Genomic DNA, 21,527 nt, shown 5'->3' with positions numbered 1-21,527 from the left:
GATTAGCCTCCTTCAGCCAACTCCATCGGCTCTAGTGCTTTAGGACACCAACAAGGTCACAAACACTAGCCCCCCCAGCCAATGTACTGACAACCCAACATAACACACACGCAAACAAACAACACATACAAAAATGTCAACCCATGGTGGACAGGCCACCGAACTTTCAAACCTCCTCTCTCTCTACACCCGCATCCTCTTCCTGAATTTCATCTCCCCATCCCTCTACCTCCCCCATCCTTTCCATTCCCTATGGACATCAAAGCAAACACAGAAGATTAAACGTTGCTACGGCTACACTCTCGTGAGGTGTAAACAAAGTCTCCCTCTCAGAGATATACACCTGTGTGATGTAGCCTATATCTCTTGTTGCCGGGAGACGTGACCCCCTCTCTTGGGGCTATGTATACTTCAGAGATGTAAACCTATATTAGTGTTCACTACATAAACCACTTTTAGATTTTCATCCACTTGAGATGTAAATCTTTTTTGTGATTCAAACTCGAGATGTAAACAACTCGTAAGGATAAACGCACTCACTGTAAATGTAAAAGCTATTGTAGGCTGATGTAAACAATTCGAAATGAAAACTATTCATAGGAAGAAATATACATAAAACTGTACCTGTGTGTAGACTGTATATATAAATAACTTCAAATAATAAATTATTTTTGTTACCGGATCGTTCAGTGGTTCACGTGATGCTCTTGATATAACAAATGTCATCATATGCAACATTTCTTTTTATATATAAAATGTACTTTGAAATTAAAATATTACCTTCTACCTGTTGTGTTAAAGATAACTATCCTAACATTCGAATTCCATGTCGAATCTTATCTTTGCAATTATGGATGGAGGTGGCTTCCACAACTTTTTCTTTCAATATATTCCACTTGTTAACTACCTGTAAGGAGTACAAGCATTTTCTTACATTTTTTGTACCTCATGTAACACCAGATTTGAGCCTCCCTCTGTTATCACTTATCACTTACCCAGTGGACATCACTGCTGCCTTGAACCTAATTATTAAAAACTGTCACCACTTCTCCTAATTTATATGCATGAATGAATTCCTGGACCTAGGGGAAGAGGAGTCCAGTAACATATCATTAAGTAGGAAACTGAATGCAGGCGATGAGTCACAATAACGTGGCTAAAGTATGTTGACCAGACCACACACTAGAAGGTGAAGGGACGACGACGTTTCGGTCCGTCCTGGACCATTCTCAAGTCGATTGGAAATAGGAAACTGGACTTTAATTACTGGGAAGGATGAATGGTATCTCTTTAAAAGCTGCTAAGCCAAACAAAGGGAATATTTAATATCACACGAGGAACTAGGAGGATCACTGGATCAATCAAACCCTTCAGGACACTTGGACTCAGAAAAAAATAACAACATGAAAATTGATAACACAGGTGAAAACAATCTATGAATCTTTATTAATTAAAAATAATGGTACTTAAGTACATCCTAGTCTAATAATTCCAATGTTTTGTGACAATGGAATGAACCTACCAACTACATACCACTCAAGTGTAACACATTACACTTGAGTGGTATATGTGTTACACTTGCTCTATCCAAGTGTAACACTTTACCGTTCTACTGTTGCTCTAGCCAGGTGTTGTGGCTCTCCCTGCTGTGGTGTTCCACCTCTCAGCAACACTGCCTCAATCCACAATGACCAATGAGATGATTAAGCCTGAAGGATGGTTCCAACAAGAGGACCGCCCCAACCGCTCGGGGGATCACTTGACTAAGGAGTAATGACAGTGTGGAATGCCAAGGAACAGGAGGGCAAGGAGATGGGTAGGGAGAGGAAGGAGGAAAGGAAGGGAAGGGAAGGGAAGGGAAGGGAAAGGAAAGGAAGGGAAAGGAAGGGAAGGGAAGTGACGGTAGAAGGGAAAGAAGATGGTCTGCTTTCAGCAGGCCGTTTCATTCATTTTTGTGTTTTCAGTTTCCACTTATGTCCAACTTTTTCTTAATATAAAAGTGATGTCCTTGACCGCCTTGTCTATTTCCTCAGTATCTTGTATATTATGATCATATCCCTTCCCTTGTGTGATAACGATGAAGTCGTCTGAAGAACTTGTAACATTAGTTGTTAATTATAGACTAAATTGATGGCTACGAATGACGCTTAACAGTTATATATGTTTACTCTAATTGAAGATTCATTTGAGTCTTGAGAGATAATAGATAATGACTTACATGATGAATAGTGATGAGTGGAGATAATTGCTGATAATTAATGATGGTTAAAAGACTCGTATGATGAGTAAGTGTAATGTTCAAGCGATCTGTTAGGGGGTCTGTCTCCACCAAACCACTGACATTTCCTCTCCTCTTCTGGAGCCAGTAAACCAATTTCCCGCACAAATGGATATCCAAACCAATTTTCCCATCTAAATCACTATCCAAGTCTACTTCCCATGCACTAAGGCATCCAATCCCACTTCTCATGCATTTAGGAATCGCAGCCTATTTCCCAAACACTTGAAAATCCAAGTCTATTTCTCATGCAAATGGGGATTCGTGTCCTATAGAGAAATACATGCGCGCTTCTATTTTTCCCTGCACTCTGTCATCAGAATTAGCAGCTCAGATTATCATGGTTTGTTGAGCCATCTCGGTGGTCCTGACTGTGCAAGTGCAGCGTTGCAGGTCGCAGTCAACACGGTGAGTGTTGAGTGCGTTAGCTTAAATTGTATTCTTAATTGGTTGTGATATGCTGATTATGACGGTGATGGTGATAATGGTGGGGAGAGAGAGAGAGAGGGGGGGGAGGGAGAGAGAGAGAGAGAGAGAGAGAGAGAGAGAGAGAGAGAGAGAGAGAGAGAGAGAGAGAGAGAGAGAGAGAGAGAGAGAGAGAGAGAGAGAGAGAGAGAGAGAGAGAGAGAGAGAGAGACAGACAGACAGACAGACAGACAGACAGACAGACAGACAGACAGACAGACAGACAGACAGACAGACAGACAGACAGACAGACAGACAGACAGAGATTGAGAGAGTAACAGTGACACAAAGAGAACTGAACTCCTTATCACAAAAAAGTAGATTGTATCCTATGTACAAGAAACACTTGCTTGGCCCCACTCTGGTATCACCACGAGATAAATATGGGTATTTATTGCCGGAAAACCAGCAGGAGAGACAGCTATCCCCTCCTCCTCCTCCTTCTTCAAGGAACGCTGAGCTGGTTCTCCTTTGCCCAAACGATTCCGATCCTCTGGTTGTTGATAGTGACCAAAGCAGTGATACGGTCAGTGAGAATGCCACCGACTCGCTACAATGTCCCCGTCAAGAGCCTACACTGGGTAGTTATTATTATTATTAACATCTTTATTGACAAAATTAATTACAATTTTGCCTAATCTGAGGATTTTGATAAGGCCTTATTAAAGTGAGGATAATGCTGGTATTCACTGTCACGCAGGACTGGTTAGTTGACACGTTCTTAGTAAGACCTAAAAAAAATCCTGGTGTGTTTTGTCCTTCGGGAAAACAGCCAGATGGGTTCACATATGTAAGCATCCACATAAATATTCATATGGACGTATAAATACGCACGCACGCACACACACACAAACACACACACACACAGAAATCAGGAATCTGTACACCTGTTCATTGACGGTTGAGAGGCGGAACCAAAGAGCCAGAGCTCAACCCCCTCAAATACAACTAGGTGAGTACACACACACACACACACACACGCACACGGCCTCGTAGCCTGGTGGATAGCGCGCAGGACTCGTAATTCTGTGGCGCGGGTTCGATTCCCGCACGAGGCAAAAAGAAATGGGCAGTTTCTTTCACCCTGAATGCCTCTGTTACCTAGCAACAAATAGGGACCTGGGAGTTAGTCAGCAGTCACGGGCTGGTTCCTGGGGTGTGTGTGTGTGTGTGTGAAGTGTGGAAAAAAAGTAGTTAGTAAACAGTTGATTGGCAGTTGAGATGCGGGCCGAAAGAGCTTAGTTAAACCCCCGCAAACACAACTAGGTGAATACAAACACACACACACACACACACACCTGTTGATTGACGGTTGAGAGGCGGGACCAAAGAGCCAGAGCCAAACCCCCGCAAGCACAATTAGATGAGTACACACACACACACACACACACACACACACACACACACACACACACACACACACACACACACACACACACACACGGGGACCAAAGAGCCAAAGCTCAACCCCCGCAAGCACAATTAGATGAGTAGACACACATACACACGCACACATACACTCAGCAGAGCCCAGGAAGCAGAGCTCGTTTCCTGGCAACACCATTAGACGAATGTATATTATAAAATGCAGACGTCAGACCACAACACATACACTCTTGAGTGTAAAGTATACCCACACACACACACCCACACACACACACATTCTGGGACACAGAACCCCCTGTACTGATTAACCATAAAACCTCGAATACTAGTAAACAAAATCCCCACATGGTAAACACAAATGCACACACGACCTCTGAATGAATGTTAATGGGACTTAAGGCACTCTACGCATAGCGGAAGCTGCAAGAGACATGCGGCAACTGTGTGGGTTGAGGGAGTGAGGGGTCCCGCCTCTCTCTCTCTCAGTCGCTCTGTGACAGCTCTCGTAGCTAGACAGCGTTCTTGGAGCTCTTCCTCACGGTAAATGAAATCAGATTTTTGTGTGTGTGAGTGTGTACTTAAATACTCATAGGTTGGAAGATTTGTATTTTAAAGATCAAGTTTACGAATTGTGTGAGAGTGGCGGTGTTGTAGCTGAGGTGTGTGTGTATTGGTAGTTCATTCATCGATAAATATCGTTGGCGTTTAGTCAAAATAGAAGTTCCGTGCCTGCTGAAAAAAAATATTCCCTAGGGATACAGTGCTACAGATGTTTTACTGTTAAACTGCTTGACAGTGTGCAACGTTCGCTGTGGTATTTTGGGGAGATTACATTTATCAGTCACATAACACATTAATAAACTTAACAAAACCTCGTTCCCTACAAGCTCAGCTGCAGAGGTACACAAACTGACTCCCTACCACAACACTGAACGTCTCACAGCAACATAATCTGAAAGGTCCTCAAAGAAGGAATTTGGAACCATAACATAATACCACAACAGTGTTCGGTTGCAAATTTCTCCGCTTCCGCAAAAATTGCAAGACATATGTCGTTCTATATCAAGTATAACGCGTTATATACGCCTGGCATTCCTGTCCTCAGCGGCTACGACAAGTAACATACCGGTTTGGGTAACGCGGAACTGAACGCGTCACGAAAGCAGAAAATTCGGAAAAACGTTCAGGCACACCACGTCCACCTCACCCCTCCCATGGCGTGCAGTCCGACGGACTTCAAAAAACACCTTTAGTAAATATTCGTGTGTTTTCCGAATCAGAGTAATAATTCCAATTGTTAATTATCGATAATACCTGGACTTATTATTTTGTAATATAACTTGGTCTGTGAATGATCAGTGAACAAGATGATTTGATAATTATTTTGCCAATTTTCCACTTATAAAAATGCAATGTAGTAATAATCTATATGAAACTTACTATTTATCAATAATCTATATGAAAACATACAATTTGTCAATATTTATTTATTCATTTACGATAGAGGTATATACATATATGCAAGAATTCTCACAAAAAACACGTGATTTAGTTATTCATAAGTATTCACTAGGAAAATGAATGACAAATTCCAAGCGTTTTCGTGTTTGACCATATCATCAAGGAATACAGACAGACAAGTCAAAAGTTCGGGATTATATATCTAAAATTATATACACATAATATACCTAAAATTATATACCCAAAAGTGACATGAAGTTGGGGGTGATTAACTGGATGTTCCCTCATTCTTGGGATATACTTCAGATATACTCATTCTTTACATACTTTTATACATATCTCAGACATAACAATTATATATCTAAGTGCTATAATCTTGGACTTATATTCATATTATTTGATTCACTACTTTTCATAAATGAAGATTTAATAATATTCCTTTCAGTAACTAATTTGCACTCTAAAATTTTTCATTAATTAGTACAGTCAATTGAATGACTACAATCTCCTAAATGAACAAACAATGCATTGGACAATGCATTGACCAGTTTTTATACTATATTTGTGTTCTTTTATTGAACAGCTTCTTAATCAGAGCATAAATGGACACAAATACTGTATAGTATAAGAACAGGTAAATACAGTAGTCCAATGCATTGTTTGTTCGCATTCACAGTTCGTATTCTTACAAAAATTAGGTACTATGTCCCTTCACTATGCTTCTCTCACCTCATGTTGCTCACTAATTTATCCCTATCTAATGTACTGCAACTGTGCATGTGGCTTAATCACCCCAAACTACCTCAAACTCATCAGCACTACAACAAATTCTGTCTTAAAACACAACCCCTATGTTTAAATACTTAAACAATGCTAAACATATGTTAACTGAGCACGTTTTCTTCTGTTTTCTACAATTACAAAGTCTTATTCGTTAATATTAATCCTCGTTTGAAACTTTTTATAGATAGAAGCAATAGAATTCATGAATATCACACTAAAAATATGTTGATTTTTATATGCTCAAAGTCAGATTAAGAACAAACACACCATCCGTATAAAGGGAATTAATATAAGGAACTACTAATGAAATAAAAATAACTCTGTCTATACTGTATTCAAAAGTAAAACAATGAAGTAACTAATTTTTATTCTATAGTACTCCACCCTGTGCTCCTAACTCTCCTAAACTATCTATATATATCTAAAATATATATATATATCTTAAAAGGAAAGGTGGATATATCTAAAACTATGACCACCTTACTCCTGTTATTAATGATTATATATAGCAACTATATTAACTATCAAATAACCTCGCTTTCTCAATTTATAACTCAGTTACTAGTGTTATTTCTTTGCTTACGATTGACCGTTCATCTTGTAACATAAAGTGCATTAAATGTATGCAAAAATACATGCATACATAATGTTATTTGGTGGAAATAAAATACTAAACATGCCTTTCTATATAGTGAGTCTCGGTAGTACAGTGGCTACGTTCTCGATTCACAATCAAGGATACTGAGTTTGAAATTATTTTTTTCTTCACCTGATGCCTCTGCTCACCTAGCAGTAAATAGGTCCTTGGGAGTTAGGCAACAGTTATGGGGTTTCATCCTAGGAAGGGTCCGTAGTTCGACGTTGTGGGTGACACATCGATACAAGCCTTGAAGTGTATATATATGTATACACAGACTGCTTGTCAGTTTCAAAATGAATTATTATGTTATATGAACCGAAGGCCACCTCCAGGGGGGTTCTCGGAGCCGTTGGAGGCTTCGAGAACCCCACCTCACTTATCGAAGTGAGGGAGGGGCGACGTGGGGTGACTCACAGGGCACACAAAATGGACGCTCGCTGCATCCTCAAAATTATTACCTTTTTGGTAGAAGGCTATTTTTTCTAGCTTGCTATTGACCCACATATTACTATTACAGGTTTACTATGATTAAAAATTAGTGTGCTTTAACATTAAAGCAAATAACAGAATTACTTAACAGTTTAATAACAAAAAATACTCACAGGCCTTCGAATTTTAATGACAGTCTTAAAATTTAATGATGGGCCATCAATACAATATTTAAATAAAATCTCTCTAAAAAAACACGAATTACTGAAAAAATTATTCGTGAATTTAGCAGACGCTGCTAAAGAGAGCGGCGGAAGGACTCACGTTTCACAGTTGTCTATAACAACTGCTGCCTATAATAACAGCTGCCTATAACAAAAGCTGGTTATAGCAACAGTCTTCTTCTGAGTCCTCTTAGCAGGCTGAGAGCTTACCCCTTCCCTTCATAGCAAGCCTTACCCGCTAGCCTTTCCCTGGAACACGACTCGCCAGTGGGTTAAGAACCAGGTACCCAATTTATGCTGGATGAACTAGGGGGCGAACAGTTAACGATTGGCGCTTAGACAATCCTCCCTGGCCAGGACTCGAACCCAGACCAAATCGAGTGGAGTAGTTTGCTCATTTGGTCGCCTCTGACACGATTTGCATCGAAATATGGTCCTTCTAATCACAGCGTAAAAATTGTGGTGTTTTTTAAATGCAATAAGCACTGCAATATGGACGCATTCTCGGACCAATAAGCATCGCCCTCGAGAGGTTAGGTGGGTTGAGCTGGCCGGGGTTCGAGCCCTTCTGGTTAGGCAAAAAAAACGCTTCATATTTGACGAATGTCAGACCTTGTAAACGTATTGCACAGCGCAGGCAACGGGTTGCACAGCGCAGGCAACGGGTGGCACAGCGCAGGCAACGGGTTGCACAGCGTTGCACAGGTAAACAAAGCGAGGCGGGATCGAATGTGCAAAATTTTTGCTTTGTTTATTGTGTGTCATCGCCTGGTAGACTTGATTGATTATTTGAATAACTAAAGTTATTTTATTACTATCGGTCGAATTTCTACTTTAAGTTATACAGTACAACATGTTAAAGTTAATTTTAGTTATAAGTATTCGTATTGCATATAAGTGTTGAATTAAATGTATATCTATGATATTCATGGCAGAGAGCCGCTTCAGGAACCTCTATGGTAAAATGTTAAATGTGACGAACTTCATCATTACTTTTAATAAAAATCCACATCACATTTCGAATGGTATTCATCATTAGATCTAAAACACAGACAAAGTCATCATTTAAAATTAATTCTCAAAACAAAAAATCTATACTGAATAAGGTTGCTTGCTACAAGGTAGATAACATAATGAGACTTGATTATCCAAAATAACAACAAACTCAACTTACTTAAGCAAAGTATGATCTCACATTATGTTTAAAAACGACAGAAAATACATATTCGAAATTTCAATTGTAAACAAAATAATTTTAAAAACTTATACAAAGACAAAAGAATTAAAGAAAATTACAAATACAAATAATTTTTATTATAAAATACAAATATTGCAATATATGAAGCATCAAATATTGTACTCATTATCTTAAGTAAGAAGTAATAATTATAAGACAAGACCTCTCTCAGAATAAGCCCCGAAAGCTCATATCAAGGGGGACTTTTAAAAATAAATTGTTGTCTACAAGAAGTCTAGTTAAAATAAAAACCAAAAACTACGTAAGATTTACATACTGTACAAATTGAACTTTTGAACATACTGTACAAATTTTGTAATTTTAGATTTATAAAAGACCTGGGTAAATACTGGCTCAAAAAAAATGTTTCTTCAAGAGAGGCCTTGGCTCTATTATCTGTACAGATTCCATGATACCTAAGTCAGCCTGGCGAATCAGGCATGTATCTAAAATTTTAAAGTCAGACTTCAATATGTTAATTGGTAATCTTTCATTTGTTTCAATTCGATTGTGTTTGTTAAGTGTTTTTAAATTAATTACTTTGTTTACATTTGTAATTCATAATTAGTATTTGCTGTGTTTGTTGGATATTTGGCAAATCCTATTTTTTTTGATCAGTTGATGTAAGTTGAGTTTCTGTGTTTCTTCTCTTTTGAATAATGGATTAATGTGTCATTACATTGAACAGCTTAGTAACACATAGAACAACTTATGTGAAACATTGAACAGCTTAGTAAGACATAGAACTTTTTATGTGAAACATTGAACAGCTTAGTAACACATAGAACTACTTAGTGAAACATTGAACAGCTTAGTAACACATAGAACAACTTAGTGAAACATTGAACAGCTTAGTAACACGTAGAACTACTTAGTGAAACATTAAACAGCTTAGTAACACATAGAACTACTTAGTGAAACATTGAACAGCTTAGTAACACAGAGAACTACTTAGTGAAACATTGAACAGCTTAGTAACATAGAACTACTTAGTGAAACATTAAACAGCTTAGTAACACATAAAACTACTTAGTGAAACATTGAACAGCTTAGTAACACATAGAACTACTAAGTGAAACATTGAACAGCTTAGTAACATAGAACTACTTAGTGAAACATTAAACAGCTTAGTAACACATAAAACTACTTAGTGAAACATTGAACAGCTTAGTAACACATAGAACTACTAAGTGAAACATTGAACAGCTTAGTAACACATAGAACTACTTAGTCAAACATTGAACAGCTTAGTAACACACAGAACAACTTAGTGAAAAACTTAACAGCTTAGTAACACATAGAACAACTTAGTGAAACATTGAACAGCTTAGTAACACATAGAACTACTTAATGAAACATTGAACAGCTTAGTAACACAGAGAACTACTTAATGAAACATTGAACAGCTTAGTAACACATAGAACTACTTAATGAAACATTGAACAGCTTAGTAACACACAGGACTACTACTAAGGGACACACTGAGCAGCTTAGTAACACACTGAACAGCTTATTACTGTACTTATGATTTTCTTAGATGAATTTTTTTGTTGGTAGTGTCTTTGCATTTATAAAGTTGTATTATAAATACGTCTCACAGGTAGGAATTGCTTGTGTGTTTTTGTCATGTTAATTTGTTGGTTTTAGAAGTCTCTTGCCATCAGGTCTCTAAAAAGAACTCTCACACTCTCACACTTCCCCACAAACACTTCTCAGCCTCATACTCACTCCATCCTCACACATTTTCTCCAGCCCAAGCACAATCTCTTTAACCCCTTCCCATACACACTTCTCCCTTCATCCTCACACACTTACTCTTCTCTCCACGATTGTCTCACTAAGAATGTGCAATATGGCATATCAGTTCAGTTGGCGTTGACCTCTGGATTAGTGTGTGTGTCAGGTCATTATCCTGCACTCTGACCCAACAGGTGTGCCAGTTCTTGGCAGCCAAGTCCTGTGCCCTACTCCTGGAAAGTACCAAGTCCTAACACACAGAAATCACAATAGCGTGATGTATCAAATGAACAAAAATTCAGTAGAATTACTGGTTGCAATTCTTATACCATGTCGTAGCTCAGTCGATTAAGGCAGCGTCTGGGATGCTCTCGGACGCAGGTTCGAATCCTCGTCACGGCCCTTGTGGATTTGTTTACCAAGTCCTATGTACTCATTTCTCAAAAATTATTTATCAACTGAGTGGCACTGTCTGGCAGTTTGTTCCACTCATCTGCAACTCATTTAGCCGAAACATGGCTTATCTGTTATCACTCGATATAAATATTATCAATATGAATTCATGATGTATTTCTGCTGATACATAGAAACTCTTCGCTGCGAGTCGGCCTTTGAACATTTTTTCATCTTGTTTCCAACAGGTAAAGGCTGAAGTCTTCGTTGTAAACATTCTCCAGACGGTGGAAATGGATGCAATGGATGCCATTATTCGGTGAGTGTTTGTCCTCACTCACCACACCCCCACAACCCCTGACCCCAGCCATTCCCAGCAAACACACAGCGTGATGTTACAATTTTGTTCGTTACTGCAACGTTGCAACAACCTAATATAGTTGTTGCAACGTTCTGGTTACGCTGGGTGTTTGCTGGGTTCCTCCTTCCCCCAGACAAACACACCAGTGATACATATACATGTATGCAATAATGATATCTTGAGATCTCAGAATCTATTTACACTGGTAACCCAAAATCTTCATTTGCTTTACTGCAGGCGAGATATATCGAGCATGGACGACACAGCTGAATTCATCACTGAATTCGCCAGTCATGGACGAGTAGCAAGGGGCAACACACAATACACGGACACCTATGACTCCTTTAACAGTTTTGAGTCGCCAACCTTCTCAAATAATGCACCAGCAAGAGGGTCCCATCACTATCCAGGGGCTGAACAAAGAGGCTACTCTGCAACCGGAGGGTCTGTAGACCTCCTTCAGCACGGAGTTCATCTGAACAATAGTACTATTAATCCCAGGCCGGACTTTCCTCAACAACAGGAGTGGTCGAGACATGAACAGGTCCCCACGGCCAGCCAGGAGGACAATAATCCCGAACAGTTGAGGCAGTCAGTTGGTCAATTGCAGCGCCAAAGGAACGTATATCGCTTCCAGCTGCAACAGGTCGAAATGAGGCAAAATACTCTCCAAGTACATTTCCAGGACCACGAAGAAGCCTCCAATGAGTTCCGGTAGATACTGACTCCAAGGACTCAGGCAGCTAGACGAAGCAGAAGTTGTCTAGCTGCCCCTTGAGAGATCCGTCACTTGAGTGACGGAATCCAAAAACTTCTGCTGGATAGAAGAATGTTTGTAAACCATTATTTTTTAATCTTCCTGCGTCAGTGAAGAAAAACATAAGGAATATCGAGAAGATTCGTGCCAGAATCATAATTCTAAAACTTTCTGTAGTTTTCGACGAAATATATATATATATATATATATATATATATATATATATATATATATATATATATATATATATATATATATATATATATATATATATATATATATATATATGACAATGTCAGACCACGGAGGAAAAATGAAACAGGAAATTTCCTTAAGTATTTTCGTATATTAAATACATCTTCAGAAGGTGACATCATAAAAGGGAAGGTGGTCTGACATTGTCACATTCTTAATCACGTGTTTATTTTCGTGATATATATATATATATATATATATATATATATATATATATATATATATATATATATATATATATATATATATATATATATATATATATATATATATATATATATATTTCGTCGAAAACTACAGAATGTTTAAGAATTATGATTCTGGCACAAATCTTCTTGATATTCCTTGTTTTTCTTCACTGAAGCAGGAAGATTGAAAAATAACTCTCCAAAGTTCATTTTTACTTTTTTATTTGGGTTTGACGTCTAGTGATGCGTTTTGACAGGTTTCACCTAACATTCTCAAAGACAAATTCTATTGTGTTAGCACCTGGTTATATCCTGTAATTGTGAGGTGGTATGTGACGTGGATAAAAGACATTACATGGGGTATTAATAGGGTATTAAATAAATGGGGTAGTAAATTAAGATTTACAGATTTTGTTCAACAATGATTTATCTGATGGTTATGTCTAAGACATCATAAAAGGGAAGGTAGGCGAGGTGTGCAACAGGCGACGGAACAACTAATACCCCAATACCCGTATTTCTAATAAACTTGTTATACAGAAACTTCTTCTTTACAAAGCGGAGGAAAGAGCCATAAAAGAGATCATAGAGAGGAACGTTACCCCCAACTGAGGTCAACCAAAAGATAAAACTAACAATATATTATAAGAGTAGGAAAACCGCCAATCTGCTAATGAAGAATTCTCCCAACTCCAAGAAAAACGCTTTGAAAAAGATTAACGTTACGCCTTCACGTGCCCACTTGGGGATTGTCAGCCCCAACTATCTCAGTATATAGGCAAGACAGCAATGTCTCTCGCTCTAGGCGTTTAACAATGCACAAACAACAGGGCTCCATCAAGGAACATATAATCGCCATACACAATGAGACGATCACCAGAGATAGTTTGACGAGCAACACCGAAAGAATTGATAGATACAATGAAAATAGAAACTTAGAAATCAGTGAAGCGCTGCATATCAAGAAATCTAGACTTAACAATCAATAACCAGTTAATACACAGTTACACTCTACCCACTTCAAGACCCCGGGTCAGTGCAGAAGCTGGACTGAATGCCTCTGCAACAGGAACGGAAGCAACCAGGAGAACATAAGCTGCCAACATGTCACACTCTTAATTTACTACCCCTATTTATTTAATACCCTATTAATACCCCCATGTAATGTCTTTTATCTACGTCATCTACCACCTCACAATTACAGGATATAACCACGTGCTAACACAGTAGAATTTGTCTTTGAGTATGTGAGGTGAGACCTTACGAAACCCATTACTATACTTCAGACCAAAATTAAAAAGTCAAAATTAACTTTGGAGAGTTAACTTCCTACTTCAGTGAAGAAATATAAGTAATATATATATATATATATATATATATATATATATATATATATATATATATATATATATATATATATATATATATATATATATATATATATATATACAGTATATATTTGTCAAAGAATTTGGTTATTTGTAGCCAAAGTCTTGCTGCAAAGTTTTCTGGAAGTTACCAAGAATTGTAACACATTTCCAATTTAACCAGTACATACACATTTTTTTTAGGCTGAGTTGTATCAGATCCAAACTAGGTCAAGTGATATCCAGACATTTTGCATGCAGGCCCTATGGTGTTTACGAGAAACATATCAATATAGATAATCCCTAATATCATAGGTGATAACATTTCGCTCGCGTGGATCATCGGGGATTTTTAATGAGTTGAGAATTAGTCAGATAATTCTGAGCTCCTTCGTTAGTAGCCATTCTGGCTTAGTTGGGTAGACTACGGTCTCCCATTTGCCAAGTCCAAGTTCAATCCTCCGATGGTCCTAGTGACTTAATGACAAAGGTTCCTCCATTATAACCACCTTTGCCTCCTCCCATATATGCATAGTAATGGAGCTCTTGACTGGGTGCAAAAAGACTCGCCAGAAGAGGCTAGTTATGCAGAGTTATGTACAGAGTTGTCACAAGGTTGACCTTGTGGTACATTTCGATATTTTATTCCATCAACATTTTTTGCACAACCTATTGGAGGTACAGACCATTCTCAGTTTAAAGTGATTCTAAGACCCAGTCTGGTTAATACCCTGGTTAAACACCTAAATATTTATTTAGATATTTGAAATGGTTTAAAAGCCTATTACGGTTCTAATAATAGTTTACTTGTAAACTGACAAATGAATCTATGTCCTAAAGAAAGAATATTGTCAAGTTATAATTTTATTGTTTTATCAATAGTTGGTTTGAAATATAAAAAGTTTATGCTAAATTTATTTTCCTTGAATCTGTTCGAAGAATTTGGTTATCTGTAAATGAAATTCTAGGGGATACTCAAATAGTTTTCGAATGTCATATTTTATATCTTTGAGAATAATATTCGGCATTAATGTAACCTAACTTAACTTATTTAGGAAGTAAATAGTAGCACTAATTATGTAGCGGTTTTGAAATGATTACCCCCAAGTGTCCAATCACTTAGGCTGGACGGTGGAACAGCGGTCTCGCTTCATGCAGGTCGGTGTTCAATCCCAGACCTCCCAAATGGTTGGGCACCATTCCTTCCCCCCGTCCCATCCCAAATCCTTATCCTGATCCCTTCCAAGTGCTATATAGTCGTAATGGTTTGGTGCTTTCTACTGATAGTTCTCTCCCCTTCCTCCCTAAGGACAGGATATCCAGCCGAAATGAAAGTGTACTTAACTAATTGGGCTTGAAGGATTGAGCTGTGGCCCTTTGCTTGCACTTATAAACTTTTATATATAAAGTCCACATTTATGTGGATGTGCCTTTTATGTGGAATTGTTTTTGTATATGGGAGTGCCTTTTTATATGGGAGTGCCTTTTTATATGGGAGTGTCTTTTTATATGGGAGTGTCTTTTTATATGGGAGTGCCTTTTTATATGGGAGTGTCTTTTTATATGGGAGTGTCTTTTTATATGGGAGTGTCTTTTTATATGGGAGTGCCTTTTTATATGGGAGTGTCTTTTTATATGGGAGTGTCTTTTTATATGGGAGTGTCTTTTTATATGGGAGTGCCTTTTTATATGGGAGTGTCTTTATATGGGAGTGCCTTTTTATATGGGAGTGCCTTTTTATATGGGAGTGCCTTTTTATATGGGAGTGTCTTTATATGGGAGTGCCTTTTTATGTGGAAGTGCCTTTTATGAAATATACCTTTTATGTAGATTTGCCTTTTATTTGGTTGTTTTTTTATGCAGATGTTATTTTATGTAGATGAGCGTTTTATGTAGATGTGCCTTTTGTTTGAATGTACCTTTTATGTAGATGTGCCTTTTATGTTAACAACTGTCTTAATTAAGAATATGTATCTTTCAAGACACATGACGTGTCAGGAACAAAATTTTACATTGTAATTCATACATTTATTAACAATTTCAATTACGTCTGAGTTTTGGGTGAATTCTGCCATTAGGCACCTACAAGATTGGTGATTTAGGGGGATTCATTCACTTCGGACTTCTGATTGCCTAGAATGTTGATGAGTAGTTGATGAGGAGAAGGGATGATATTCCCCATATATAAATGATATTCCCCATAAATTCCCAGACATAAATAAATATAAAAATGCTTGGTCGAACGTTAATATGATGGCTGTGACATGTGCCTTTAAAACATAAATGTTTCTTGAGTTTCTTAAATGTTTCTTAAATTGACAAAAACTAATTTTCAACCCAAATAAATGAGTTAAAATTCGGTTTATTTGTCACTTTGTTTTGTTTATATTATAAACAGTATTTCTAAGTTAAATATTTACGTATGTATTACTTGTATAGGGAAAATATATTGTATTATATTTTGTTCTGCTGTTTACATTGCTGCTGCGGAGTGCCTACCATCCCGAGACACAGCAGAGTGCAGCAAATTTAATTTAATCTAAAAAAAAAAAAATTCTGGAGTATATTAGAGATTGTTATTTTAATATTATATTTGGTATTTGTTTGCACCTTAATAATAGTCAACACAATTTTCTGTCCATTGTATCTTTTAAATGTGTGACGTTATAGGTTAAAAAAGACAGAAATTTGTGTGAACCCAATTTAGTGGTTCAATATATAGGGAATGTTACTATTGTAATATGTATTAATGGAATAAAAACTATTTTAATGATTTTTTTAACTAATTTACACCTCATTTAAAGTCACTATTAGTTACAACAAAGTATAAAGAGAAAATTTTTAAAACCGGTTGATACAAGTGCCAGAGAAAACCTGGAACTATATACTCCCTAATTATTTGTCCCCCACGTATACATCTTCCTTAATACTAAGACTTTTCTAAGTTATTCCTTGCAATAACATTACGACTGGATGGAATTTGTGTCGTACTTGCCTTGGAACTTTAGTGTTGAGTTTGACTTACGTCAGATGTGGCCACGTGAGCTTCTAACTTGACTTAATAAATTCTAGTTTCGAGAGCTCAGTCATATTCACCCTGGATAGTTTCTAGAGCTCAGTCATATTCACCCTGGATAGCTTCTAGAGCTCAGTCATATTCCACGGTGCATCTAGGGCCAGTCACGCATAATTGTTACAGTTAGCGTGACAGTTGTGGGGAGACACTTATTGTTTAATTATTATTTTCTACCACAGACGTGGCCACACATTTACAATGTCAGCCAGCATATATACATTTTCTTCTGTCCTCCATTGACAGGATTAGAGATCTGTAATACGAATAGCTCAATGATTTTTTGAGCAACCACAAGGTGATTTTGGTGCTTTTAAAATGTTAATCTAATCTTCATATGTATATATATATATATATATATATATATATATATATATATATATATATATATATGCGGAAAATCCACAGAGAAATATGAAATGAGGTGAACGAAGGAGAAGGGGGGAGGATATCATCCCCCTTCTCCCTTCTCCTTTAGTCAGTCTGGTGTTGACAAAGGCTTTAACAAGCCGAAACGTTTACCTCATTTCATATTTCTCTGTGGATTTTCCGCATATATATATATATATATATATATATATATATATATATATATATATATATATATATATATATATATATATATATATATATATATATATATATATATTTATGTATTTATGACCACGAAGGAAGGATTAAGACAGTAATTTCCTAAAATATTATCGTATTTAATAATACATCTTCAGAAGGATGAATTTATAGTTCAGTGGGTGTGGATATATAGGCAGGAAATAGGTGAGGTGAGGTACAATGTCTTTAATGAGATAATGGAATATTAATAAGATATTAGTGAGATAAATGTGTATCAGTGAACCTACTAAAATCGCCCTTTAGCTGTTCAATCAAAAATGGATATAAATTATACAAACCACAGCTAATACTCAAATTACATTATTTTATACTCTGTATTAAAGCAGATTCAATAAGGTTCCTATTGAAAATGATTTTTTACAGTTCATTATTGAAGAAGCACTCTCCCAATCAATTTGGTAAGAACTTTCTAAAATGAACAAACAAGACATCTTGTCATGTCCTACAGAGTATTTATGCTGAGAAATTCTAAATTTAAAATTGGATGTTTGCCCTACACAGAACCTATTACACACAAACACACACACACACACACACACACACACACACACACACACACACACACACACACACACACACACACACACACACACACACACACACACACACACACACACACACACACACACACACACACACACACACACACACACACACACACTCACACACACATTTTTCCATCTGAGATCTTAGTTTTTGTTACCTGTACTTGTGTCTGCATTGGATACAGTTATTGTACTTATCAATGTTGTTCTGTAGATACTTGTAATCTTAATTTGTGTTTCTTTCTCCTACAGGTAAAAAAGCAGCCATCACACTCATTCCTTCACCAGCTGAGTCACAATGAATGAGCTTACTAGGTGAGTTGAAATTATCAATGCGGTCATTCATACGAGCAACTAGAATTTCTTTTACATACATCAAACTTATAAACAAACACACAGGTTGACCTGAAGCTCATTAGTGCAGCAGCTTTCAACTGATTAGCCCTGGGTTCGGTTCCCAGGCATGTTGAAACGTTTGGGCACATTTCCTAACGCCCAATACCTATATTTATTAGCAGTAAATAGATTCCTGGGTGCTAGCCGAAAGTTGTAGGTTGTATCCCTAAAGATGGTCACTCGTTGGCTCTCATACACTCACACATGCACACGCACTCCCATGTACTCTAACATGCACATGCACTCAAACATTCAACACACACTCTCCCAAGCACTCAAATGCTCATATTCATTGATTAATGTACGCTGATTATTTAATTTAAGTGTCATTGTTTATTGTCATGTTGAATCTCTAATTTGTTTATCTTTATATATCTTCCAGAGTAACAATGAACCACCTTGACAATGAATTCATTTCAATATATTCAACCGTCTCTGACCCTGAAGGTACGCCGTTCGGTCACCTCGCCTTCGAAGAGTCGCTCGTCAATCATCTTCAAGATATGGCGCTTCTGTTAGAACTCCAGCAGGAGGTACGTGCGGACGTCAGGAGGCAACGGGCAGAGGGAGGTGGCCGGCGTCCCAGGCAAGACCCACATCCCCGACGCCAGGCAGTCAGGAACGACCAGGTGAATTTTCCGGAGGAACGAGACGTTAGTATACAAGGACAGAGGCAGAGTCAGTTGGGTTCGGTGGAGATGTTACAGGAGGAGGAGGAGGATGATGATGAGGCTCTGGAACGTCTCCTGGAAGCCCCAGAGGTTTCCGGGTTGATGGATTCCGAGGACTCTGTAGACTGGCTGGCTGACAAGTAGCTGCCTCCACATCTAGCCTAAAGCAACATTTGCTGGCTAGATAGAAGCGTGTTTGTATTGAGATTTTATATAAAATCTACCAACATTTTTCCTCTCCTGACTATCCCATTCTTTCCTTCCTCTTCTCACTGTCCCCTCTTTCTTCCCTATTCTCACTGTTCCCTCTTTCTTCTCTCTCCTCACGCCCCCTTCATTCTTGAAACTCTTTACGGCTTTATGTTAACCCAGGGACCAAGAGCCGTGTCCCAACAACGACCTTCAGAGGTCGCGAGGGATCCCTTAGTTTAATATCTTTGATTTATCATAATAAAACATTATCCCAAAACTCTTCAACAAACTGGAGGATGTAAAAGATATATATGGATATACCTTTCAAGTTAACATTTTTTTATAGTAATCATATAATACGTTTATGTGACTATGCAAAAGATCCTATATGTAGCTTTATGGTCTATATGTGAACTAAACATAGCTACCAAGAGGCTGAGGGAGAGTGGGGTGGCCCAGTACTGGTTTGTGGGTCCCAGTTGAGAGGGTGACCCGGTACAAGCTTGTGACCCCCAGTAATAATGGGGTGACAGTACTGGTGATAATACTGGTGACCCAGTACTAGCTCCTCAGTGGCCAATGACAGAATCTACTGTCATGTTTGATGGCAATAAAAGTACCTTATATAATGGGCTGTTAAAAAGTGCCTTTGTAACAAATATATTCCAAATGTTAAGGAATGTTTTTTTTACTTCTTACTTAGTGAATGTTAAATAGTACATCCATTTCAATGTTAAAACTATAATTATGTTTCAGACTTTAAGAATTTATATAACGGCAATTAAGTATGATGTACTTTTTTTAGACTTACTTTGTATAAAGTTCAATATAAAATCTGTCTTTATTAAAGAAAGGTGAAGATTCGTCTTTCCTGGTTTCTGACATTTCGGGTTTTTTCTTGCATTTGTTAATATATTATCATAATCATTAGTTTTCTAATTATAAATGTGTGGTTTCTAGTTCTGTTATGTTGCTATAAACTAAAATGTCAAAACTTAATATGATGGTGTTAGCTTAATATGGCAGTATTTAGTGTGATATGAATTTTAATTGAATAAAAAGTGCTCATAGATATATTTATTTATCTAACCTATTCTCTGTTAAGGTTAATATTACATGAAGACGATTATTGTATCAGAAAGTGGCAGGATTCACCCAAATAAACAGCTGTGTGCAGCTGTTTGTTTAGATATCGTGGAACACCGGATAAAGTTTCCACAACACTAATGTGACTCAGATAACGTTGAGCCCCTACCACACAGAACACCTGTGCTTCAGGTAACATTGAGCTCCAACACAGAATACCTGTGGTTCAGCTAACATTAAGCCCCCAAACAGAACACATGCTTACATTTATAAAAATTATAAAAGCTTAATTTACATTAAAAAAATTGGTGAAAAACTATGGTGAACTGACTTGAATGGTTGAAACCCTATTAGGTGGTAAATATATCAACACAAAATAGATCACGAAACATTGGACACAAATTGGATTAATACAAAGTTTAGATTCAGACAAATTTCTGAAAAATATTGGTTTGGGAAATAAGTTTGTGGGACAAATTGCCAAGTAACACATTCTTGTGAAGAGACATAATGACCTTATACGCATTATTAAAAAAAAATACATAATTATCAGGAATATATGTTGACTCAGATGCCTGCTGGGTTGATGAAAGCACTTTATTAAGACTCAATTTGAGTTCGCATCTCTATGAGTGTTCCTATGTACATCAAAGCCAGAGTACAAAGTACATGAGATGCCTTAGTATTGTGTTAACTGGATTACAGCCAACAGCCAAGGATTATTTGGATAAAGACCTTTCGAGTCCTCTGTAATACTTTTTTGCGCTACCGCTCACAGGATGAGTATGGGGTGCACAATAAACTAGCAGCCCCCGGCGGCAACAATACAATACATCAATCAGGTGGTATCACTGTCCTTGTTCACTGTCCTTGTTCACTGTCCTTGTTCACTGTCCTTGTGGAGCGCTATTGTTGTTGTTGAAAATGAATTGCCCTCGACGGCCAGTGGTTAAGGGATGGTTACTTTGAT

At 37.5% G+C, this 21,527-nt stretch overlaps 1 protein-coding gene across 6 annotated transcripts; it reads left to right on the top strand.

Annotated features, from left to right (window-relative positions):
* Nucleotides 1-4,566: 4,566 nt before the first annotated feature.
* Nucleotides 4,567-20,543, top strand: LOC123747366 (uncharacterized). Of its 6 annotated transcripts, none has more exons than XR_006771673.2 (4): nucleotides 4,607-4,669; nucleotides 11,282-11,352; nucleotides 18,465-18,527; nucleotides 19,056-20,543. XR_006771673.2 is itself a non-coding variant. In XM_045729533.2 (4 exons), the coding sequence occupies exons 3-4, from the start codon at nucleotides 18,511-18,513 to the stop codon at nucleotides 19,421-19,423; spliced, it is 450 nt and encodes a 149-aa protein (XP_045585489.1). In that variant the 5' UTR covers nucleotides 4,637-4,669; nucleotides 11,282-11,352; nucleotides 18,465-18,510; the 3' UTR covers nucleotides 19,424-20,543. The 6 variants fall into 6 exon arrangements, 3 of the variants coding, with proteins under 3 accessions (XP_045585488.1, XP_045585489.1, XP_069175821.1); XM_045729533.2 differs by having other exon boundaries at nucleotides 4,637-4,669; nucleotides 18,991-20,543; XM_045729532.2 differs by lacking the exon at nucleotides 11,282-11,352 and having other exon boundaries at nucleotides 4,567-4,669; nucleotides 18,991-20,543.
* The last annotated feature ends 984 nt before the right edge of the window (nucleotides 20,544-21,527 follow it).

The sequence above is a fragment of the Procambarus clarkii genome, chromosome 94, assembly GCF_040958095.1.
Source record: "Procambarus clarkii isolate CNS0578487 chromosome 94, FALCON_Pclarkii_2.0, whole genome shotgun sequence".
Lineage (NCBI taxonomy): Eukaryota > Metazoa > Arthropoda > Malacostraca > Decapoda > Cambaridae > Procambarus > Procambarus clarkii.
This window is presented reverse-complemented; position numbering and strand designations above follow the sequence as displayed.